The sequence below is a fragment of the Bos javanicus genome, chromosome 17 (assembly GCF_032452875.1).
Source record: "Bos javanicus breed banteng chromosome 17, ARS-OSU_banteng_1.0, whole genome shotgun sequence".
NCBI lineage: Eukaryota > Metazoa > Chordata > Mammalia > Artiodactyla > Bovidae > Bos > Bos javanicus.
In genome coordinates this window covers 25,677,643-25,704,528 of record NC_083884.1, presented here as the reverse complement: position 1 = coordinate 25,704,528, position 26,886 = coordinate 25,677,643, and the positions used below count along the sequence as shown (strand labels likewise).

At 37.0% G+C, this 26,886-nt stretch overlaps 1 protein-coding gene across 2 annotated transcripts in view; it reads right to left on the bottom strand.

Moving 5' to 3' along the window:
• Positions 1-1,619: 1,619 nt before the first annotated feature.
• Positions 1,620-26,886, bottom strand: part of LOC133228605 (craniofacial development protein 2-like) — a 35,703-nt gene continuing 10,436 nt past the window's right edge. For both annotated transcript variants that reach the window (XM_061384188.1, XM_061384187.1), the window contains exon 3: positions 1,620-9,214. In XM_061384188.1, coding sequence (XP_061240172.1) covers positions 4,230-5,909 — 1,680 coding nt within the window. In that variant the 5' untranslated portion in view covers positions 5,910-9,214 and the 3' untranslated portion in view covers positions 1,620-4,229. The remainder of the gene's footprint in view (positions 9,215-26,886) is intronic.

Sequence of the window (26,886 nt, the reverse complement as noted above, 5' to 3'; positions counted from 1 at the left end):
TTACCATGCCTGCCAGGAACAATTCCTAGTGTCTTACAAATAAAAAAATAAAGATACATTCAGTGGTCCTTCATGACAACCTAGTGAGGTGGTATCATTTTTAGCCCCATTTTAAAGCTGAGGAAAGTGAAGCACACAGAAATAATTTGATCCAGGTCACTCGTGGCAGACAGGATGATAAACCCTGGTCATATGACTATATGGAACCTGCTCTTAACCACTATGCTATTGCTGAGTAAATTAATGAAATGTTGTTTACATTTCCCTGCAAATGGGTTTAACTTCCTAGAACTAGGAAGTTTGACAGAATCTTTCATTTCAGAAGTGGCCTCTGTTTTACATTTGTTTAACGACTCACAATTTAAAGACTCCCCTCTTTATGAAAGAAAGAAAAAGAGAGAGAGAGAGAGACTGTCCTTTATGGTGCTTTCACATTATATTACAACCTTTCAAGAAAATAATTGCTAATTTAAAATATAAACACATAAAGGCAGCCACCTTCTTGATTTGAGTGTAATACAGCTGCTAAATTTAACTATATCCAAAGGAAGCTTCAATTAAATTAATAAGAACCTTACTGATTCTTATTAAATTTTCTGACTATAATAATACATCTTGAAAAATTCCACTAGCCAGTGAAATATTTTTCATTCAGAGTAGTCGAGTGATCTGTCTTTGGAATAATAGTAAATACAGCTCCCATTTATTTAAGAATGTCAGGAAGCCGTCCAGTTGACAATATTAATAGAGTAGAAAATCTATGTTCACAGAAGCTTTCATGTCAAATATGAAAACTTGCTAAATTGCTTATCAGTGCTGACCTGCACCCAAGCTTAGATGAACTGTTAGGCAAGTTAACAGTGAGTATGAAGGTAAATAAATCTCAGAATTTCAATGATATCAATACTAATCACTGTACAAATCTTGGACTGAGTAGAGAAAAAAAGGGAAAACTTACCTACTTCCTGTACTTATCTAAGAATGAAAAGTATATTTATACCAAATTTAAAGAAAGGAGACTTTTATCACATATTTATGTAACCATCAAACAAACAGGATGGGGATTTATTCTGATTTATCATCATATGAAAAGAATTGTTAATAAGGATGTCAAGTAAATGTGTATGGTAAAATCAAATGATAAAGATGGTATTTACAAGTAGGAATATTAACTTTTCTAAATTCAAATTTTAATTTCTGAAATCTAAGACTAGAAAGTAAGGAATATTTCTATGACCTAATTTATCATCCAAATGTATTATAATCATTCAGCGTATTTCTGGACGAAAGACAAAAGTAGTTCTTAAAATTTGAATAATATTTCATGCACTGTATATGGATATATTTTGAGGACAGATGTTAGAAGTTAATTTATTATTATGGTTAACATTTAATGAACACTTACAATGTGCTAGGCACTCGTCATCCTATATAAATTATTCACTTATTAATCAAAATCAAACTATGACAAGGTCCCATTTCTAGCTCATTTGTTCAGATGTGAAAACTGGGGATCAGAAAATGTAAGAATTTTCTCACTGGCAAATGTAGAGGCAAGATTAAAACACAGATATTAGACCCCACCTTATTAAGCATGAACACAAGGAGACTTTTACATTAAAGATTTTACAGTATTGGATTTTAGTGTTGGACAAAATTACCCAATACATTTCCAGTCTGAAAATCCATCAGTTGTCTACAGCAGTTTTATAATAAGTTGTACAATGAATTATAATTCATGAATCATGCTGTCTAAAATATTAAAAACTCAGTGCAATTCTCCTTTCATTATATAATAAAGACTAATTTTTATGCAGGAAGAGATCTTATGTTGTACATGTTAATATACCTCAAAAAGTTGAGCAGCATCTGTCAAAACATACTTTGACTTTATCATTGAACACAGCCCACAGTGACCATGGAATAAACCACACAAAAACAAAGAAGTCAGAAAAAATCTTAAAACTACTGGGACATTCAGATTTCTCCCCATCATTTCCTATAAGGTACGTTCCTAAGACATTTGAGAATCATTCTGCCCCCACCTATTTTCTGCTACTGTATTAGTTATTTTATTAAGTACATTAAGCAAGAAAATTCTAGATTTCCTCTTGGTACAAAGAGAATTAATCGGCAGCAGAGGGAAGTGGTATTTCCCATTGTTGCATGTAGCTGTGCTACAGACCCTCACAATCTATAGTCAGAGGGAAATAAAAAAGCAAAGTAAATAGCTACCATTTAGTGAGCAACATGCATGCTCAGTCACTCGGTCATGTGCAACTCTTTGCGACCCCTATAGCCTCAGAGAAGGCATTGGCAACCGAATCCAGTACTCTTGCCTGGAAAATCCCATGGGTGGAGGAGCCTGGTAGGCTGCAGTCCATGGGGTCATGAAGAGTCGGACACAACAGAGCGACTTCACTTTCACTTTTCACTTTCATGCATTGGAGAAGGAAATGGCAATGCACTCCAGTGTTCTTGCCTGGAGAATCCCAGAGACAGTGGAGCCTGTTGGGCTGCCATCTATGGGGTCACAAAGAGTCGGACACGACTGAAGCAACTTAGCAGCAGCAGCAGCAGCAGACTATAGCCTGCCAGGCTCCTCTGTCCTTGGAGACTTCCTGGCAAGAATACTGGAGAGGGTTGTCATGTCCTCCTGCAGAGGATTTTCCCAATCTAGGGATCAAACCTGCGTTTCCTGCATTGGCCGGTGGATTCTCTACTGCTGAACCACTAAGGAAATCATCATGTTTTATATTCCACAAATAGGTGATATTGTATGGTATTTGTTTTTCTCTGACTGCACTTACCTATTTCTGATTATCTTATTCTGATCATCTGTTATCACAGATAGTATAATATCAGAGTGATCTATGTTGCTACAAAACAGATCAGATCAGTCACTGAGTTGTGTCCGACTCTTTGCAACCCATTGAATCGCAGCACGCCAGGCCTCCCTGTCCATCACAAACTCCCGGAGTTCACTCAGACTCAGGTCCATCGAGTCAGGGATGCCATCCAGCCATCTCATCCTCTGTCGTCCTCTTCTCCTCCTGCCCCCAATCCCTCCCAGCATCAGAGTCTTTTCCAATGAGTCAACTCTTCGCATGAGGTGGCCAAAGTACTGGAGTTTCAGCTTTAGCATCATTCCTTCCAAAGAAATGCCAGGGCTGATCTCCTTCAGAATGGACTGGTTGGATCTCCTTGCAGTCCAAGGGACTCTCAAGAGTCTTCTCCAACACCACAGTTCAAAAGCATCAATTCTTCAGTGCTCAGCCTTCTTCACAGTCCAACTCTCATATCCATACATGACCACAGGAAACCACAGCCTTGATTAGACGGACCTTTGTTGGCAAAGTAATGTCTCTGCTTTTGAATATGCTATCTAGGTTGGTCATAACTTTCCTTCCAAGGAGTAAGCGTCTTTTAATTTCATGGCTACAGTCACTATCTGTAGTGATTTTGGAGCCCAGAAAAATAAAGTCTGACACTGTTTCCACTGTTTCCCCATCTATTTCCCATGAAGTGATGGGACTGGATGCCATGATCTTCGTTTTCTGAATGTTGAGCTTTAAGCCAACTTCTTCACTCTCCACTTTCACTTTCATCAAGAGGCTTTTGAGTTCCTCTTCACTTTCTGCCATAAGGGTGGTGTCATCTGCATATCTGAGGTTATTGATATTTCTCCCAGCAATCTTAATTCCAGCTTGTGTTTCTTCCAGTCCAGCGTTTCTCATGATGTACTCTGCATATAAGTTAAATAAATAGGGTGACAATATACAGCCTTAACGTACTCCTTTTCCTATTTGGAACCAGTCTGTTGTTCCATGTCCAGTTCTAACTGTGGCTTCCTGACCTGCATACAAATTTCTCCAGAGGCAGATCAGGTGGTCTGGTATCCCCATCTCTTTCAGAATTTTCCACAGTTGATTGTGATCCACACAGTCAAAGGCTTTGGCATAGTCAATAAAGCAGAAATAGATGCTTTTCTGGAACTCTCTTGCTTTTTCCATGATCCAGTGGATGTTGGCAATTTGATCTCTGGTTCCTCTGCCTTTTCTAAAACCAGCTTGAACATCAGGAAGTTCACGGTTCACATATTGCTGAAGCCTGGCTTGGAGAATTTTGAGCATTACTTTCCTAGCGTGTGAGATGAGTGCAATTGTGCAGTAGTTTGAGCATTCTTTGGCATTGCCTTTCTTTGGGATTGGAATGAAAACGGACCTTATCTAGTCCTGTGGCCACTGCTGAGTTTTCCAAATTTGCTGGCATATTGAGTGCTGCACTTTCACAGCATCATCTTTCAGGATTTGGAATAGCTCAACTGGAATTCCATCACCTCCACTAGCTTTGTTCTTAGTGATGCTTTCTAAGGCCCACTTGACTTCACATTCCAGCATGTCTGGCTCTAGGTCAGTGATCACACCATCGTGATTATCTGGGTCATGAAGATCTTTTTTGTACAGTTCTTCTGTGTATTCTTGCCATCTCTTGAGGTTAATATCTTCTGCTTCTGTTAGGTCCATACAATTTCTGTCCTTTATCGAGCCCATCTTTGCATGAAATGTTCCTTTGGTATCTCTGATTTTCTTGAAGAGATCCCTAGTCTTTCCCATTCTGTTGTTTTCCTCTATTTCTTTGCATTGATCGCTGAAGAAGGCTTTCTTATATCTTCTTGCTATTCTTCGGAACTCTGCATTCAGAAGCTTATATCTTTCCTGTTCTCCTTTGCTTTTCGCTTCTCTTCTTTTCACAGCTATTTGGAAGGCCTCCCCAGACAGCCATTTTGCTTTTTCGCATTTCTTTTCCATGGGAATGGTCTTGATCCCTGTCTCCTGTACAATGTCACGAACCTCATTCCATAGTTCATCAGGCACTCTGCCTATCAGATCTAGGCCCTTAAATCTATTTCTCACTTCCACTGGATAATCATAAGGGATTTGATTTAGGTCATACCTGAATGGTCTAGTGGTTTTCCCTACTTTCTTCAATTTAAGTCTGAATTTGGCAATAAGGAGTTCATGGTCTGAGCCACAGTCAGCTCCTGGTCTTGTTTTTGCTGACTGTATAGAGCTTTTCCATCTTTGGCTGCAAACAATATAATCAATCTGATTTCGGTGTTGACCATCTGGTGATGTCCATGTATAGAGTCTTCTCTTGTGTTGTTGGAAGACGGTGTTTGTTATGACCAGTGCATTTTCTTGGCAAAACTCTATTAGTCTTTGCCCTTCTTCATTCCGTATTCCAAGGCCAAATTTGCCTGTTACTCCAGGTATTTCTTGACTTCCTACTTTTGCATTCCAGTCCCCTATAATGAAAAGGACATCTTTTTTGGGTGTTAGTTCTAAAAGGCCTTGTAGGTCTTCATAGAACCATTCAACTTCAGCTTCTTCAGCGTTACTGGTTGGGGCATAGACTTGGATTACTGTGATACTGAATGGTTTGCCTTGGAAACGAACAGAGACCATTCTGTCGTTTTTGAGATTGCATCCAAGTACTGCATTTCGGACTCTTTTGTTGACCATGATGGCCACTCCATTTCTTCTGAGGGATTCCTGCCCGCAGTAGTAGATATAATGGTCATCTGAGTTAAATTCACCCATTCCAGTCCATTTCAGTTTGCTGATGCCTAGAATGTCGACATTCACTCTTGCCATCTCTTGTTTGACCACTTCCAATTTGCCTTGATTCATGGACCTGACATTCCAGGTTCCTGTGCAATATTGCTCTTTATAGCATCGGACCTTGCTTCTATCACCAGTCACATCCACAGCTGGGTATTCTTTTTGCTTTGGCTCCATCCCTTCATTCTTTCTGGAGTTATTTCTCCACTGATCTCCAGTAGCATATTGGACACCTACTGACCTGGGGAGTTTCTCTTTCAATATCCTATCATTTTGCCTTTTCATACTGTTGCTACAAATGGTATTATTTCACTCTTTTTTGCAGCTGAGTAATGGTTCGCCTTGTAATACATACTACATCTTCTTTATCCATTCATCTAGACAGACATTCATTCATGATAGACATTTCGGTTGATTCCATGTCTTGGCTATCTAGACAGACATATCCATTCATCCATGATAGACATTTAGGTTGATTCCATGTCTTGGCTATTGTAAATAATGCTGCTATGAAAACTGAGGTGCACATATCTTTTTAAATGATCATCTTCTCCAGATATATGCCCAGGAATGGAATTGCCAGATCATATGGCAACACTATGTTTAGTTTTTTAAGGAACTTCCATCCTATTCTTCATAGTGGCTGTACCAATTTACATTCCCACTGACAGACTAGTAGAGTTCCCCTTTCTCCACACCCTCTCCAGAATTTATTATTTATAGACTTATCAAAGATAGCCATTCTGACTGGTGTGAGGTGATACCTAATTATAGTTTTGATTTGCATTTGTCTAATAGTTTCCAATGTTGAGCATCTTTTCATGTGCCCTTTGGCCATCTGTGGACTTTAAGGTGGCACAATGGTAAAGAACACGCCTCCAAGGCAGGAGATGCAGGGGACATGGATTCAACTCTGGGTCAGGGAAGATCCTCTGGAGGAGGAAATGGCAACCCATTTCAGTATTCTTGCCTGGGGAATCCCATTGATAGAAGACCCTGCCAGCTGTAGTTCACAGTGTCACAAAGAGTTGGACATGACTGAGCAACTGAGCACACATTCACTGGCAATCTGTAAGTCTTCTTTGGAGAAATATGTATTCAGGTCATCAGTCACTTTTTGATTGCACTGTTTGTTTTTGATGTTGAGCTGCATGAGCTGTTTGTACACTTTAGAAATTAAGCTCTTGTTGGTCACAATATTGTCAGATATTTTCTCCCTCTCTGAAGGTTGTCTTTCTGTTTTGTGTGTGGTGTCCTTTGCCATGCAAAAGATTATAAGCTTGATTAGATCTCATTTGCTTAGTTTTGCTTTTTTCTATTGCCTGGCAGACTGACTGAAGAAAACATTGGTATAATTTATGTCAGAGAATGTTTTATCTATGTTCTCTTCTAGGAGTTTAAAATATCCTATCTTGTATATGTCTTTAACCATTTTGAATTTATTTTTGTGTATGGTGTGAGGATGTGTTCTAAGTTCGTTAATTTATGTGGGACTGTCCAACGTTCCCAACACCATTGCTTAAGAGACCGTCTTTTCTCCATTGTATATTCTTGCCCCCTTTGCCACAGATTAATTGACCGTTGATGCATGGGTTTATTTCTGGGCTCTTATTCTGTTCCATTGATCTATATGTGTATTTCTGTGCCAATATCATGCCAAAGATCCACTCTGCTTTACTGGAGCACTGTAGTATTATCTTAAGTGTAAGAGAGTTATGACTCCAGCTTTGTTCTTTCTCCTCAGTATTGCTTTGGCAATTCTGTGTCTTTATGGTTCCATATGAATTTTAGGATTATTTTTTCTAGTTCTGTGAGAAGTATAAAAAGGGTAATTTGATAGACAGCACATTAAATATGTGTAGACTGTGGGCAATGTGGTCATTTTAGCAGTATTAAGTCTTCCAATCCAATAGCATGGGACATTATTCCATTTCTTTGAATCATCTTCAATTTCTCCTAATTATATTTTTAGAATGCCTTGAACATTTACAGAAATTCAACTCTATGCTGGTCATTATTTTCGATTCTAAAAGCTATGACACAGATGTTCACACAGGTGTTCACACAGGTGTTCACACCAACATCATGAATTGTATGTGCATACATGCATGTGTTGGGGAGTGAGGTGCAAAGATAAAACCTAATAAATAAAATAACCATGCTTAATACGTATATGGCTAGGTACTATATTGTTAGATTAATCAGTGATATCTTTCCCCTACTTCAGATTTTGTGGTTTTTACTGATTACCCTTCAAGAAAGCAGAAAGGTCCACCCTTCATGTATTCAAGATAGGTATGAAACTGGAAGTAAAAAAGAGCTTGCCAGAATTTTTAACATTTGATTTGTAGATCCTAGACCCAGTGTGCATCATAGTGTTAATTGTAAAGCAAAAAGGGTCTTGGAAAAGCAAGAGGCAAACTGGGGTTAAACTTAAATTACAGTTTTTCTCAAGTTGGTGGGTACCCAGAACTATGGGCACTAACAGTGATGGGACAGTGACCCAAGGCTTCCAAGAGGGGTGGCCATGAGCAATGCAAGAACGAGTGACCTTTGTCACTGGTCACCAGCCTCAGCGGAGATTTTGTGACTGCAAGTATAGAATAGTGATGGTTTAGTCGCTAAGTCATGTCCAACTCTTGCGACCCCACAGACTGTAGATCACCATGTTCCTCTGTCCATGAAATGTCCCAGGCAGGAAAACACTGGAGTGGGTTGCCACTTCTTTCTCCAGGGGATCTTCCTGACCCAGGAATCAAACCTGCATCTCCTGGTTGGCAGGCAGATTCTTTACCATTGCGCCACCAGGCTTCCCACAAATATGGTATGGGAACAGTTAAAAAGTGGCAAACAAGTAGATCACCACTGTTAAGCGTGGGTGATGGGAATATCAGCAGAGACAGTCATAATCACCAGAAGCATTCATTCATCCCCTGGGCACCAAGTAGGCCTCTCAGACTCTGGAGGGACACTAGGTTGGAAAGGAGAACCTACCACACAGAAGACAGGATTTTCTGTAAAGTTAGAAAGCTAAAGGGTGATGGCAAGTAAGTTCTAAAAAGAAATTAAGTTTTCACTTTCACTTATACTTTACACATCTTGGCTTACAGACTGTAATTAATACCTGCCTTGTTGTAAAATAATAAAAGTATGTGTGAAGTACATAACATGAAAGACAAAGGTGTGATTAATATGTCACAGGAAAAGTGACATTTGAGAAACCTGAAAGATGACCAAAGGCTTCCTTAGTGGGAACAGCACATGCAAACGTAGATATAGCTCTAATATCATGCTTTGACCTTGGTACCATCAGCAATTGATTAGTGTACAAATGGAATACAAACATTTACAAGCAACTGATTTTAGGAGATGTGGAGTAGAGAGATCAACATAAAATTCACCCAATGAGTAGGATAATATTCTTCAATCACAGTGGTTCTCCAAGTGTGGTTAAAGGACTCCTAGTGACTCCAGAAAACAATTTTTCAGGTGGTACACAAGGTCAAATATATTTTTCTAATAATAATAAGGCATCATTTGCCTTTTTCACACTCTTCCTCTCACAGGAATGCAGTGGCAGTTTCCAGGGCCTACAAAACAGATGAGATCATAAAAGACTGAATGTAAAAACTGAGATGAGAACCTATCTTCTATGAAAGCAGACATTACAATTTGCAAGAATGTAAAGCAATGCCACCCCCTCACCTTTTTGTTTTAAAATTATTATTTTTCATAATAATATCATATTTACAATAACATGCAATTAAATAAACTTTAAAAGGGTCTGAAGATATGTTTTAATTTCGAAAATGATAATAAATACTGTTACATAAGAGCCCTCCAAACAAAAAATTTTGTTGTTTTGCCCCAATAATTTTCAATACTATGAAAATGTTTGAGACTAAAAGCTGTGAGGATCTGTTTTGAAATCTTGGGCTCAGTGTATAGGCTTCAAACTTCTCAATACTGAGATAACTATTATGATAAAATGGAAAATGTGAATAATCAACATAGTCATTAACCACAACTGCAGAGTTGGTATATGGAAAGGATGCCAAAGCATTAATAGTGAAGATGGGTATAGAAGTGGTTGCTATAGGTTTAAAATGGAACTAAAGGATACTATAAATAGATTATTTTTTTTAAAGGAATCATGTGGTAAGCAGATATGCCATTTATTAAAAGAAGCCTCACCAACATTATTTTTGTTAAGAAGAAGGAAAGAAAAATTTACACAACTAAACATCTGCAGATTAACTAGTACTTTATGCACAAAATTTACACAACTAAACATCCGCAGATTAACTAGTACTTTATGCAAAAACAAAAAGGGAAGAACATTGTGTTTTTAGTGTCCAAAATGAATACTTTCTGGGATAAATTAAGATAGTCAAAAATTTTAGACTCAGTGACAAAAGAAGATGGGATGTTTTGAGAGAATAGCACTGAAACATATATATTACCATATGTAAAATAGACAGCCACTGGGAGTCTGACACATGATGCAGGGCAACCAAAGCCAGTGCCCTGTGACAACCTAGAAGGATGGGATGTGGAGGGAGGTGGGAGGCGAGTACAGGATGAAGAAATGGGATAATTAGGTATCTACACAGAATAAATAAAAGTGGACCATATCATCACACTAGGCAAAAAAAATAACACCAGGTGGATTATAGATTTACATGTTAAGACAAAACAACAAAAACCCTACAAAGCCTGCAGAGGATAACCTAGGAGATATAATCTTAGAAAATACCTAAAATACAACAGAAAAGCACTAACTACAAAGCAAAAATACAAAAAAAGAAAAAATCATCCACCTAAAACAGTCATCAAGGACAGCATGAAGAAAGTAAATAGACATCACAGAACAGAAAAGGGGTTCAACATGTGAAATTGACGAAGGACTTATACTGAGGATCAACAAGAAAACACAGACAACACAATGAAGGAAGAAAACTGGGAAAAACACCTAAACAGACACTTCACAGCAAGAAATATACAAATGGCCTATAAACATAAAAACAACCCAGAGGCCCAAAGTCAAATGGGTTTCAGTGTTAATATACTGTAACATAATGCATATAACGAGAACATTACACAGAAATGAAAGGTAAAAGCTAAACCTACATGCAATGGTCTGGACAAATTTCATAAACATGTTTTTTAGTCATACTAATACCATGCAAAATAATTCATACTGAAAAATTCTGCCATGTAAATTTCAAAACCAGACAAAACCAGACCATATATATGGTTTAGAGTTGAAAACACAGATTTTAAAATTCTGAAAGTAGGAAAATTCTTCCCATTTTATGGGTGAATTTCAAGAACCAGAGACCAAGTAAAGGCAAAGAACTCCCTGGTATTAAAAAAGAAAAACAAACAAACAAACAAAAAACAAAAAGCAAAGAGTGTACTGGCATCAATGCCTCTATGATCACAGCTACTTAATAATGTACCCAGGATTATCTGTGAGGGCAATAACTATTATAATTAATTTGTTTCTAGTTTCTACCATATTTTTACCATGCGCTGCAACCAAAAAATACTGATATTTACTGAAACAAGTACCAAAATACACACGGATGCATGCTGTCTTTTTCCTCAAACTCACACAAAAATGACCACAAAGATTCCTACACTCATCTTTCACAAGCAAATAAAAATGACAACTGGTATTTGAAAAGAATTAACATGATGAGGTACTTTACAGATACAGTTACTATCATTCTAAAACTTTTTAAAGACTCCTACCAATGATGTAGATTCAATGGCTTTGTTAAAGCTGAAAGAAGATTCTCTGTGACTTTCATAGCAATATCATATAGAGTCGAACAGAAAAGAGCAACCACAAAGGAATAATGTCTGTTGGTAACCTCAAAGAGATCCAAGGTACTGGAAGGCCTAATATTTAAAGTGTTTAAACCATTTCCTTTATTGACAGTATAGGCAAAGGTCAGGGCTATCTGAAACTCTTTCTTCTACTTAGATCAAACATCTTAATTTGAGCATCATTAAAACACAGTCTTGTGTATTCATTAGGACACTTACTACCATTATTATGATCTGTTATGTCTATACTCATTATATTAACTACTCAAGTCTCTCCTTGGAGAAATAAAACCTGTGGTTTGTTGCTGTTAAGACAAAAATGATGAAAACATTACCACTTGGTAACACTTGTTCTGTGATGGTAATAAGATGGATTATATCAAGAGAGGCCTTGCTTTCTCTTGCCTTTTCCATAAATCTGGGGGCTACAAAAGTATCAGTAGACAGGTGAGCAGGGCAATGTGTGTGATGCTGACAGTAGAAAAACACCTGCCTTTCCTTCTAACACCCATCACCCCAAGCCATGGCCCACAAGCTTAGTTTTGGAATCTTCATATGAATCCTTCCTTAGGTTATGCTCACATTCATCACTCAATGTCTATAAGGGCAACAATGTGTCTCCTGCACCATCTGAAATGTTATATTTATGACACACGGACTAGATGTTGATTCTGAATCTCATAAAATTTACTACTTAGAAATAAAAGAAAAATTACCTTGGAAATAACCTGTAAATGCATTACAAACCTTTCTTTAGTTGAAAAAAATGAACTGTATTTTTCCTTCCTTGTCTAGTGTTAGTCAGATCATATACGGAATAAATACAGCAAAGAAAGAGAATTACTAGAAGTGATTTTTTTTGGTCAGCTAAGAAAATCAACTGTCTTGGGGTTTCTCTCCTCTCTCTCCTTGGTTGCTTCTGTCAAATTTTATATAAAATGTATCACTAAAGTGAAATATATATATATTCTGTAAGAAAAGAAATACCTAAACTTTATGTGGTACTCTGATAATTATTTAGCTTGTATAATTTCTTGACATTTAAGGAAAATAAATACACTGAAATCTTACTCTGAGATAAGATGATTCACAATTGCACATATTTTACCTTAATTCAATTTCAGAATTTGTTCAAGGGAATTTAGTAATGAAAAGGATTCCACCAACCACAAGGAATGAAGGCTTTAAGCCCAAGAATGCTAGGCTAAAGAGGCTGTTTGGAACAATTTTCTCTTCAATATTTTTAGATTATCTATTTGAACTCCCTCATTTTCTTATATTTTCATATAATCTATTTTCCTTTTAAGAACATTTTTGTTTCATCTTTGCCTTCATTTCACATAGTGTGCATTTAGAAAAGAATCTGAAAAACCATGGATTAGGGATCAAAAAAAGCTCATAATTTTTTATTAAAAAAAAAGAATGTGGTGCTTTAAAGCATGACATTGATATGTAATTGATTTTTCTGTCCTTATATAATATATGCTAGCTTATAAACTTCCATGAATGAAAGTTTATCTGAAAACTGACCTTTAAATTTCAGAATTCTGTTTCTAAGCCCATGCTTAAAAAAAAAATGAACATTTGCCTGTTGGTTCAACTATATGTATTTTAGTACACTGCTCAGTCATATTTTTCTTTGGGAGCTTAAGAGTGTACTCAGGCCTGCCGAGAAGAGTGTCATCAGTCTGAGAATGGCAGAAATGATTCATGATACAAAATTTGGAACACTCCAAACACATTTCACCTGTGGGTAAAGTTGTTGCAGAATATTTTTCATGATAGATACACGTTGTCTTTAATTAAAGACTATTTTAAACTGACAGTATATAATCATTCAAGTATGTACATTTTCCCCAAAAAACATTGAAAGAGTGATTTATTACACTGTATCTTCAAATGTAATAAATAGCCCATTAGATATTCAATTTGCTTTAGCACAATTACAATTAAGGCATAAAGACTAAACTAATCAGACCAGGCACAATTCACATCCAAAAGGGAACCAACCAGAATTTGGAACCACAGAATGCATTTTAAAGGCTTTGGCATGTTACTGGATGCTTGGGGCTGGTGCACTGGGACAACCCAGAGGGATGCTACGGGAAGGGTGGAGGGAGGGGGGTTCAGGATGGCGAACATGTGTATACCTGTGGCAGATTCATGTTGCTGTATGGCAAAACCAATACAATATTGTAAAGTAATTAACCTCCAATTAAAATAAATATATATTAAAAAATGAATAAAATAAAGGCTTTGGCAGGTTGCTTTCTATATTTTTAAAAAGAATTATATTGATTTAAGATAAGTAACTATGAACATACTAAAAAGAAATAATTATCTAGTATACTGAAAAGGTATCTGTAAATGAAAGCTTTATTGATATAACAAGAAAGTAATTTCCTACCCCAAAATTATGCACTGAAACATATAATTTTATACACATATACATTTAGAAATATACAATATTATATATGAATTATATATTTTGTTTTATAAAAATATATATCTTATATGCTATAAAAATATAAACATGTTTATAAACATACAAATTTATTCTAAACAAATAGCTGGAGTTTGGTGTTCAAACTCATTGTTTTCAAAATTATTAAATAATTTTGTTTATTTACTGTACACTGTAAGCATTTACTATACATTGACAATATAGTAATAAGCATAATAAAATTTTACTACTAAGCTATTAACTTTGAAGTATGTGCCATGGACTGGCATTCCATAAAGGAGCAAAGTCTTAGCCCTTCTCTACCACAGATGAGTTTAAAGACTTCTAGTTCTTTAAAGATGTTCTAAAAACTGTATTATTATGCCACCTTCTATGAAAATTCTTAGAGAAATTCCTCAGGATTTCATTGGGAGAATAAAGCTATATTTCAGCTAAAATCCACCACTTTATGCTATTTAGGACTGTACACAAGGAAATCTGAGCGTTCTGTGACTACACTCTGAACACAAAAGCAGCATAAGGAATTAATTACAAAGAGATGTGCATATGTATACACTCTGTAGATGCACATAAAAATATATGTAAGTATCATGTTCATAATGCTAAAAATGTTTTACAGTATTGGGGCTCAAAATATATTTATAGGTGAAAATTGTTGCAAATATGTTACTGAATGATCAGGTAGACTGCAGTGTAAAGAGAAAAGGTGCATTTGGAACATCATTATCAACACACTTCTGAAGAAAGTCAAACTAAAGTGTGTATGTATATATGTGTGTGTGTGTGTGTGTGTGTGTGTATCAGATCAGATCAGTCGCTCAGTCATGTCCGACTCTTTGCGACCCCATGAATCGCAGCACGCCAGGCCTCCCTGTCCATCACAAACTCCCGGAGTTCACTCAGACTCACGTCCATCGAGTCAGGGATGCCATCCAGCCATCTCATCCTCTGTCGTCCCCTTCTCCTCCTGCCCCCAATCCCTCCCAGCATCAGAGTCTTTTCCAATGAGTCAACTCTTTGCCTGAGGTGGCCAAAGTACTGGAGTTTCAGCTTTAGCATCATTCCTTCCAAAGAAATCCCAGGGCTGATCTCCTTCAGAATGGACTGGTTGGATCTCCTTGCAGTCCAAGGGACTCTCAAGAGTCTTCTCCAACACCACAGTTCAAAAGCATCAATTCTTCAGTGCTCAGCCTTCTTCACAGACCAACTCTCACATCCATACATGACCACTGGAAAAACCATAGCCTTGACTAGACGAACCTTTGTTGGCAAAGTAATGTCTCTGCTTTTGAATATGCTATCTAGGTTGGTCATAACTTTCCTTCCAAGGAGTAAGCATCTTTTAATTTCATGGCTGCAGTCACCATCTGTAGTGATTATGGAGCCCAAAAAAATAAAGTCTGACACTGTTTCCACTGTTTCCCCATCTATTTCCCATGAAGTGATGGGACCGGATGCCATGATCTTCGTTTTCTGAATGTTGAGCTTTAAGCCAACTTCTTCACTCTCCACTTTCACTTTCATCAAGGGGCTTTTGAGTTCCTCTTCACTTTCTGCCATAAGGGTGGTGTCATCTGCATATCTGAGGTTATTGATATTTCTCCCGGCAATCTTGATTCCAGCTTGTGTTTCTTCCAGCCCAGTGTTTCTAATGATGTACTCTACATATAAGTTAAATAAGCAGGGTGACAATATACAGCCTTGATGAACTCCTTTTCCTATTTGGACCCAGTCTGTTGTTCCATGTCCAGTTCTAACTGTTGCTTCCTGACCTGCATACAGATTTCTCAAGAGGCAGATCAGGTGGTCTGGTATTCCCATCTCTTTCAGAATTTTCCACAGTTGATTGTGATCCACACAGTCAAAGGCTTTGGCATAGTCAATAAAGCAGAAATAGATGTTTTTTCTGGAACTCTCTTGCTTTTTTGATGATCCAGCAGATGTTGGCAATTTGATCTCTGGTTCCTCTGCCTTTTCTAAAACCAGCTTGAACATCAGGAAGTTCACGGTTCACATATTGCTGAAGCCTGGCTTGGAGAATTTTGAGCATTACTTTCCTAGCGTGTGAGATGAGTGCAATTGTGCAGTAGTTTGAGCATTCTTTGGCATTGCCTTTCTTTGGGATTGGAATGAAAACTGACCTTTTCCAGTCCTGTGGCCACTGCTGAGTTTTCCAAATTTGCTGGCATATTGAGTGCTGCACTTTCACAGCATCATCTTTCAGGATTTGGAATAGCTCAACTGGAATTCCATCACCTCCACTAGCTTTGTTCATAGTGATGCTTTCTAAGGCCCACTTGACTTCACATTCCAGCATGTCTGGTTCTAGGTCAGTGATCACACCATCGTGATTATCTGGGTCGTGAAGATCTTTTTTGTACAGTTCTTCTGTGTATTCTTGCCCTCTCGTCTTAATATCTTCTGCTTCTGTTAGGTCCATGCATCTTTATCGAGCTCATCTTTGCATGAAATGTTCCTTTGGTATCTCTGATTTTCTTGAAGAGATCCCTAGTCTTTCCCATTCTGTTGTTTTCCTCTATTTCTTTGCATTGATCGCTGAAGAAGGCTTTCTTATCTCTTCTTGCTATTCTTTGGAACTCTGCTTTCAGATGTTTATATCTTTCCTGTTCTCCTTTGCTTTTCGCTTCTCTTCTTTTCACAGCTATTTGGAAGGCCTCCCCAGACAGCCATTTTGCTTTTTCGCATTTCTTTTCCATGGGAATGGTCTTGATCCCTGTCTCCTGTACAATGTCACGAACCTCATTCCATAGTTCATCAGGCACTCTGCCTATCAGATCTAGGCCCTTAAATCTATTTGTCACTTCCACTGTATAATCGTAAGGGATTTGATTTAGGTCATACCTGAATGGTCTAGTGGTTTTCCCTACTTTCTTCAATTTAAGTCTGAATTTGGCAATAAGGAGCTCATGGTCTGAGCCACAGTCAGCTCCTGGTCTTGTTTTTGCTGACTGTATAGAGCTTCTCCATCTTTGGCTGCAAATATGTATGTACATATACATATATGCATATAAATTCTTAAAAATGTTCTAGTTGCACGCATGTGTAGTCATTCAATCATGTCCTACTCTTTGCAACTCCATGGACTGTAGCCCACCAGGCTCCTCTGTCCATGGAACTTTCCAAGCAAGAATACTGGAGTGGGCTGCTATATCCTTCTCTAGCTATCTAATCTCCTACATTGGCAGGCAGATTCTTTATCACTGTGCCACCTGGAAAGCTCCTCAAAGGTTTCAGAGGTCGTCCTTATTTGGATTTCATTACTCAGAAACTCTCATCTAAACAGGACAATGATAGGAGCCAGGAAACCAAGGTTCTAATTGCCATTTTACCATTATTTCACTTTGTCACTTGAAACAAATCAATTAAACCTGTCTGAATCTCAGCCACCTCCTTTTTAAAATTAGGAACTAGATTAGATGATTTCTATGGTTGCCTCATGCTTTAACAGTCTGTGATGCTGATTACATTCTGGCTTGAGACCAAAAATCTTTAGTATAAGATAAGAGATACCGCTTAATGACGCTGTGACCTTTATAAATGATATTCCCACAAATGTAAGAGGGGCAAAAGCTTGAAGGCATAGGATGAAAGGCTTATACTTCTCCAGGGAGCTATATAGTTCATCTCCTCACTTTATTCAGGGCTCTGTTAAAATATCCCCTCATCATAAAGGCCTTTTTTTGTTCCCTGAACATCCCATGTAACCAGTCACCTACTGTTCTCTGCACAGTACAATTTTTTATTTTTCTTTCTAACATCCCTGGCCACAAAGTATTTTACATTTTTAATATTTTGGATGTTTATAATCTTGTCCCCAATGTTAACTCCATGAAAGCAGTTTTGTTTTGTCTTGGTTTAATTCACAGCACTTCGAATAGAATAGTGCAAAGGTGCTCAGAGTTTGCTGACTGAATGATTGATGCTTCCAACCATAGGTTCATGGACATAACTGGACCACAGAGGTGTGCTGACACTGAGCAGAAGAAAATGATGCTGGAAGAGTAACTTGCAACATGGCTATAGAAGCGTTGGTATAACATTCAAAAGCAGATCTAACAGAACTTTTTATGATGATGGAAATACTCTAGATTGGTGATGTCATGTCCTATTCAGTAATCACTATCAATTCAGTAGTATGTCTTCTGAGTGCTTAAAATGAGGCTGTGATTGAAGAACTCAATTTCTTTTATTACTTTTTAAATTAATTTTAAACTTAAATATAAATAGCCACATGGAACTAGTGGCTACTGTATTGACTTATGAAGTTTCTTAGGAATTTGAAATTTAAGACAACAGGAATCTATACAAGGTCTTCTAGAAGAAAAAATAATGGGAAAAGAACTATATTTTTGAAAAATGATAGTGAAAGTAACATTTAGAATGAATTGGAGTAGAGAGAAACTGGAAAGAAAAATGGCCACACAGAAACTTAAAAAAATCTGAATGTTAGGAACTGAGATCAGTTGAACAGAAGGAAAAGAGATGACTGGGAAACATCAAACAGGCAGAATCAATAGGACTTCAGTGTTTTTAACTATGACCTCCTCATGTTTGCTGCTATAGGTAATTAGATGGATAACAACATAACCAACAAAAGAATCCAGGTAGTGGAGAAAAACCATACTTGTGCTAAGTGACATTTACTCAGGGAAAAAAAAAAAGTCATGTCATTTTGAATATGTTTTAAATCCAGATACCTACATCTCAATTATGGCCCAGAAAACACTTGTAAATTTAAAAAAGAAAAATATTTGCTTGCTTTCCTAGTTTGTCAAAAACAGAAAACAAGTCCAAAAAAGTTTGTATTCAATTTAACATTGACATTAAGTTAACACTTACATTAAGTTAAAACTGTTTCTACTGAAACTCCAATACTTTGGCCACCTCATGAGAAGAGTTGACTCATTGGAAAAGACCCTGATGCCAGGAGGGATTGGGGGCAGGAGGAGAAGGGGACGACAGAGGATGAGATGGCTGGATGGCATCACCGACTCGATGAACATGTGTTTGTGAGAACTCCGGGAGTTTGTGATGGACAGGGAGGCCTGGCGAGCCGCGATTCATGGGGTCGCAAAGAGTCGGACAGGATTGAGCGACTGAACTGAACTGAACTGAACATTGAATGTATATGTATGTGTGTTTGCATGTATGTGCATATACATATATACATGCACACACAAACATATTCAAGTTTTGTAAGTACATGTAGTTCGAAAAATAATTTAAGATCTAAGATGTCATCAAATAATCCATTTTGTTCGTCTTTCTTGTAAAAAGCCACCTGGGACAAGCAGCCATGTTTTTTGTTCTTTGTCTTTTTAATGGAGGAATATATTTTTATTTTAGGCTCACATCTCAACAGTGAAACCCTTTCTATCACAACACAAGAAAAATTTCTCCCATATTGGCAACTATTTTTATATGGTTGGCAGGTTTCAATGAATCTGAGCATGAATAAAACACAACGACTCCACCGGATGAAAAGCTCATGAACTTCCGCTTTTAAAGATGAAGTAGAAAACAACTGTCAGATGTAAGAAAACCAAAGAATGATTTAATATTTCAGTAACAAAGAATGCTTGACCCTTATGTGCACTATTAAAATCTTCATATAACAAACTCATATAATGGGCCAGTCAGAATTTAGACGCAAATAAAGTTTCTTGGCAGACTGAGGACTTTTGCCATCTGTATCTCAAAGCAGAAGGAAACATACCCTGCGTTCAGGCTCTGTAATAAGCATATGAAAGTCAAAGGTGCGTCTGTATATCCCAAGTGAAGTAAAAATGAAAAGAAATGCCTGCAGGGCTCATGTTCTGAATAAAACTATCTATATTTTGAGAAATTTCACTCTCTATGGACTTCTAATGATTACAACAGCAGGAGATGGAGCCAAAGAGACTCCAAGCAAATTGAAAAGCATGATTTTAAGAGAAACCCCCCAACACCCAGTAGAATGATAATATAGATTTACCCAGATTTCAATCTATATCCACTAGTAAGACATATATTGAGACAATAGCAGCATGATAGAATATAATTCATCTGAGAAACTGATACATAATGGCCACCTTTTCTATTTTTCTTCTTCTGAAAGAGATGTGATTATAATTATAAAGCACAAAAATTATTTTAAAGAAGCATATGTGCACTAAGATTGTAAATCTGGAAGCTACTAAAAATCTTCAAAATGAGATATAATACTGAAATATGACTATAGGTAGGAGAAATGTGCAGAAGAGAGTTTACCACTTACTAGGTTAATACAGGTCTGACAGATTCAATCTTATTTTGAGTAACTAAATTTTCATTAAAATTCTGTTTTATATGGATATTAGAGTTCTTAAGAATTAATTAAGGCATAAATTGTTCATAGCCTTAGCTAGAAGGGAAATGGAAATTAGAAAATCTCACAACTGTGAGCATATTTATCTGAAGGTACTCTATTAGTACAGATCTTGTATTTTCTTCAGAATTTATCAGTTCATTACTGTATTTCATCTTTTTATGATAAAAATATATCTTTAGTCAAAAGATCTATATTCTCACTTTTTTAACACTACCCTTTCCCATCCCATAAGCTGAGAGGTGAAGCTTTCCTCATTGGCTTGGGTTGAGTATGAAAATTTGAAATCTGAGACTGTTTTAAAAGAATTGTAAGTGCAATAAAACTATGAAACTATTTTCAATATTTTTGGTAATTCAGGATATTTAAGTGAATACTATCATGGAATATACATGCACACCTATGGAATTATCAGATAACTAAAATTTTATCCAGCACTATGAGCTATTAAATATGTGAAAGCAATGTGAACTCAACATGAACTGCTGATGAGAGCTATATTGCTACAATGGCTTTGAAAAACTGTCACCATCTAATAAGCATATATCTCACATAAACCTGCAGCTATACTAGAATATATAAAAATTACTAACACTATTTATGATAGTCAAATACATATATATAACACACATATGCAACAAAAGTAAAATGAATAGCTTACGTTGTAAAGAAAATTAATGATAACCAGTCAGTGATATATATGATTCTTGTTGCTGTTGTTTAGTCACTAAGCCATATTCAACTCTTTTAGACCCCATGGACAGTAGCCCACTCCTCTGTCCATGCCATTTCCGAGGCAAGACTGCAGTGGGCTGCCAGTTTCCTCTCCAAGAGATCTTCCTGACCCAAGGATCGAACCCATGTCTCTTGCATTGACAGGCAGATTCTTTACCACTCTGCACTGAGTCACTCTGCCTGCTAATGTGTATGATTCTTACAGGTATGATGTTAATTAAAGGAAGCATAACACAAAATAAGATATATAATTGTTTCATTTACATACAATTCACAAATATATAAAACTGTGTTATTTTACTACATGAGTAAAATTTTAAAGGAAAGGGAGGAAGTGATTCTCATAAAGTTCAGATAATCTTAGGGATAGGGAGATGATTACTAAAGGAAACAGCACATTTTCAGAGTGCTTAAAATGTTCTATGTCTCCATACCAGGGGTGGCTACTCAGCTTATCACTTTATTATTATTAATTATAGTGTATATCATGTATCACGTATTTCTCCATACTTTTGTTATATTTTACAATTTTAAAATGTTCTTAAAAATTCAGCCTTGATCACTGTCATTGGTTAAACAGTGGTTCCCCCAAAACATGTCCACCCAGAACCCCATAATGTGGTCTTATTTGGAAGATGGGAATTTGTAAATGTAACTAAGATAAGGATCTTGAAAGAAAATCGCCCTGGATGAGGATGGGTCCTAAGACCAATGAGAAATGTCTTTATAAGAAAAAAAAAAAAAAGGAAAAGAGACACAAACACAGTGAAGAAGGCCATGCAAAGTGGAGTTGCCAACTCCAGTTCTGTTGGCAAAAGCCAAGGAAAACTGTGAGCCACTAGAAGCTAGAAAAGGTCAGAAGGATTCTTCCCTGGAGCCTTCAGAAGGAGTCAACACCTTGACTTTGGACTTATGGCCTTCACAACTGTTGAGAAAACAAATTTTTGTTATTTTAAGCTACTAAATTTGTGGTCATTTGTTACAGCAGCCCTTGCAAATGAATGCAGGCATTCTGTAGACAGTATTATAGAGTGAGTCCTGTAGATCTGAGGCTGTGGAATTGGCCTTGGTTACAATTCTGAATCAAGCATTTACAAACCTTGGACAATTCATAGTACCTTTTACTTCTAGTTTTCCCATGTATAGAATGAGAATAACATTATCAACTGGAAAATGTTGCAGTAAAGGGAAAATTAAGTAATTTAAAAACCTTGATACACTGCTGCATATGAAGGGCCCAGATAATTACACACACTTATACTCTCTCCTCACAATGAGCTACAAATAATGAACTGTTCTTGAGGTAAGACCGTCGTATGAGATGAATGTGTTAGATAACTGTTATGATACTATAAATTTAAATTAAATTAACTTGCCTTGGACTCATTTCAGGAACACCAAGCAGTTGGTCCCAGCAGAGGCTTAATTCCATGAAGTAAAGGTGCTTCTCTAGTCTAGTTTACACCTCTGGTCTCTGTTATTTATTTATATTTGGACTTATTCTGCTAGTACACATCACGTTTCCCTGGTGGCTCAGTGGTAAAGAAACTGCCTGCCAATGCAGAAGACCCAGGAAGATTCCCTGGAGAAGGAAATGGCAACCCACTCCAGTATTCTTGGAGTGAATATTCTCCAGTATTCTGGAGAATCCCATGGACAGAGGAGTCTGGCAGGCTATAGTCCATAAGGTCACAAAAGTGTCGGACACGATTTGGTGACTAAACAACAAGAACAAAATATACATCCGTCTTTCACTATTAGTCAGTGAGAAATGATACCAGAGAAACAAAAATAATCTCAATACATTCAAAGAATCAGGCTTTTAAGCTAAACTTTATACCATGGAAAATTCACTTAAATGAAGATTTTAGGGAGAAACAAACTGTTGGTCCTTCCCTAAGAAGAAACCGTCCTTTTTTTTTTTTCTTTTTCTATTCTGTACACTTATTTGAACATCTAGTGTAATAACATGGCTCTAAAGAATAAAACCATCTGACAATATAGTCACCAACTACACAGACATCTAGGGCACCTTCTTCATACAGACAAAATTAACTGCAATAAAACATTACCATAGGGTTTCCCTGATGGTTCAGACGGTAAAGAATCTGCTTACAATGAGGGAGACCTGGGTTCGATCCCTGGGTTGGGAAGATCCCCTGGAGGAGGGCATGGCAACCCACTCCATTATCCCTGCCTGGAGAATCCCCATAGACAGAGGAGCCTGGCGGGCTACAGTCCATGGGGTCAGAGAGTTGGACATGACTGAGCACACACAAAACATTACCATAGTCATTATAAGCGAACTTTTATTTAAAATTTTAAATGATTGTATACAAAATAAAGCTAAATATATTGAAATGTAAAGCCCTCCCCTTTTAAGCAGTGTTTAAAAAGTTTTTCTCCACTGAAACCTTACAAATATACTGTCCTTTCTGACTAAAACCATCTATTAACCTTCACTGAGCTCCTTAACTTCTGTTTTTTTAAAGAGAAAGTAGTAAGTTGGATGGCAGTTCAAAGTTGAGATGCTTCATAAATAAGAAGATAGTAAGGTGGGTTGGGGTTATAAGTTGACATAGAGGCTTAGAGTAAAATTCTCAGCTTTGGAATTTAGCAACTCTGTGTCTCAGTTTAAGTTATTTAATCTTCCAGGCCTAAGTTTATTCACTTAAAAAATTAAGATGTTAATAACACCTATAGCAAATAGTGCATATAAAAGCATTCAGTTCAGTATCAACAGCATCACTTAATAAATATTAATTGGTCATCAGTCTTACCATGTCCTTCTTTTTTTTTTTACTCACCTCTTTCTGAATTCACTTTAGTGTCCTCTCCCACAAAACCTAAACTTCTGGACTACGGTCCCTACCACTCTCACCTTTCAGGCAAGCTTCTTGAAGGATTGGTCTCTCTTTTTAGAGCCTCATCTGCCATTCATTGCTCAATCCACAAAAATCTGACTTAAAAATAAGGTTTTTAATATACATACTGTGATTCACACATATCCATATTTGCAAATGCAATCTATACGCCAGTGACTTAATTTAGGACTGTTAGATGCATACTCCATCCTCATTCCCTCACTTTTATTTAAATATAGTAAGTTATTTTTAGCCTGCCATGATACCACACAGAATAAAGGACCACAAATATGATCAAATTGTGGTAAAAGAGATGAAAAAGGAATGGGTTGGAAGTTGACGAGGTCTTTTTCTAAGGGAGGAGGTATGCTATCCTCCTCTCTTCCTTTGTTTTACTACCAGAGACACCACTGTGATTAAGTGTCTACATCAGAAATTTTGGACCCTATAGAGGAATGTACACCCTGGGATGGCAGAATAGAGATGCAGAAGGAGCCTCAATGACATTTTAGAACTCATTTCAGGCAATGTTGCCTTCCACCATGCTCTTCCACAAGATTGAAATAAATTTATTTAAGCACGTGTGGTAAGAGAATATTACTGTTCTGTGCAGTTGGGTGAATCCAATCAATTCTATATATTTAAACCAGAAAGTGAAAGAGGAGAGTGAAAAAGTTAGCTTAAAGCTCAACATTCAGAAAACTAAGATCAGGACATCTGGTCCCATCACTTCACGGCAAATAGATGGGAAAGACAGTGAAAACAGTGGCAGACTTTATTTTGGGGGGCTCCAAAATCACTGCAGATGGTGACGGCAGCCATGAAATTAAAAGACACCTACTCCTTGGAAGAAAAGTTATGACCAACCTAGACAGCATATTAAAAAGCAGAGACATTACTTTGCCAACAAAGGTCTGTCTAGTCAAAGCTTTGGTTTTTCCAGTAGTCATGTATGGATGTGAGAACTGGACTATAAAGAAAACTGAGCACCGAAGAATTGATGCTTTTGAACTGTGCAGTTGGAGAAGACTCTTGAGGGTCCCTTGGACTGCAAGAAGATCCAACCAGTCCATCCTAAAGGAAATCAGTCCTTAATATTCATTGGAAGGTCTGATGTTGAAGCTGAAACTCCAATACTTTGGCCACCTGATGCAAAGAGCTGACTCATTTGAAAAGACCCTGATGCTGGGAAAGATTGAGGGTGGGAGGAGAAGGGGACAACAGAGGATGAGATGGTTGGATGGCATCATCGACTCAATAGGCATGAGTTTGAGTAAACTCCGGGAGTTGGTGATGGACAGGGAGGCCTGGTGTGCTGCAGTCCACGGGGTCGCAAAGAGTCAGACACGACTGAGTGACTGAACTGAACTCAAGCCAGATCTCTCTGAGAAGCTCCAGTCCTATATATAGGTTGCTATTTAGTATTTCAAAAGAACCTCAAGGTTAATACATTTGAACATGTGTTTTCTCCAAACTTCTTGCTTGTATTTCCTTTCTCAATTAACCATGCAAAGACCTGCCCATTTATTCAAAGTGTGCATAGTCAAAAGAGAAATTCCCCTGGCCCATTTGACTGAAAGAGATTAGAGGATTCTGCTCTATGAAAATTAGCCCAAAATAAATGATCTCTAGACACTGATATTTAAGAATCCCCAATTAAATGACTCTCCCTAACATTAGGGATGTGCTGCATTCTCATGCTGACCTTGCACACACAGCATCCAATCAACCCTTTTATTTTGAGCATTAAATCAACATTTTAATTCTGCATTTAAACTGACTGGATGAGCACCACACATAAATAATTCTCGAAATGAAAAAGAGTCAAGAAAATCAATAAAGAGAAAAGCAAAGGGAATTGGGGGATGATGCGATGATGATGAAAGAAAACTCTCCATTGATAGTCACTGCAGAATGGAATAAGATGCTAAAGTTGGAAGTAAAAAAGAAGAAAGCAAGAAAGAAACTAGATTACCTGATTTACATGATGTATTTGTACTGAAAGAATTTTTGGCACTTCTGAGAATTTGGAGTAATAAGGATATACAAACTAAACACATAATAAAGCAAGTGATTAACTCCAGATAAAGTATCATATAAGAAAGCAATTATATTCGTAATATACAGTATTTAGCTCAGATAGAAATACTTACAAACACATATTAATGTAATGACTGAATAACGTTTTAACCAAAAGTTATGATAAACCTCTGATGAAACAATGGAGGTAGAGAAAATGTGTTTTCATATGAATGAACAGACTGCTAAAAAAAAAAAAAAAGCTTCTACTCTGGGACATTAATGGATACATAGAATGTAAAACTGAGAAATCCATAAACAGAAATAGAAACAAGCCATTTAGATATATATGTACAAATACCAAAAGAAAAATCCTCTAAAGTTCAAATACTTGCCCCTGATGATTGGGTATCTTGAGTGAGGAGAATAGGAGCAGAAGAACTCAAATTTTTGCACAGTGTACTATTTGGTTAAGATGTATAGGTGGCTCAGACAGTGAAGAATCAGCCTGCCGTGCAGGTGACCCAAGTTTGATCCTTGGATTGGGAAGGGAATGGCAACCCAGTCCAGCATTTTTGCCTGGAGAATTCCATAGAAAGAGGAGCCTGGCGGGCTAAAGTCCATGGGGTCGCAGAGAGCTGGACACAGCTGAGTCACTAACACATACATACACACACACGCTAATTCATTATAACTGAAAAAATTCAAAAATAGTTATTTTTAAGAAACTATAATAACTTTAAATATGTTATCTAAAAGACAACTATTTCTTAGGAAGATAAATGCTATAATTAATAAGTGAGTTGAAACTGTCATATCAAAGTGATTGAAAAATAATGCTTTGAACATTTTCAACTATTAAAACTTTGAAAACTGCTTGATCTTGAACTATTTATACTTTTCCTCTCTCATTTTTTATGCTATTTATTTGTTTGGCATGCTTTTTTCCACTGTGCCAAAATAGTTCAATGTTAGATT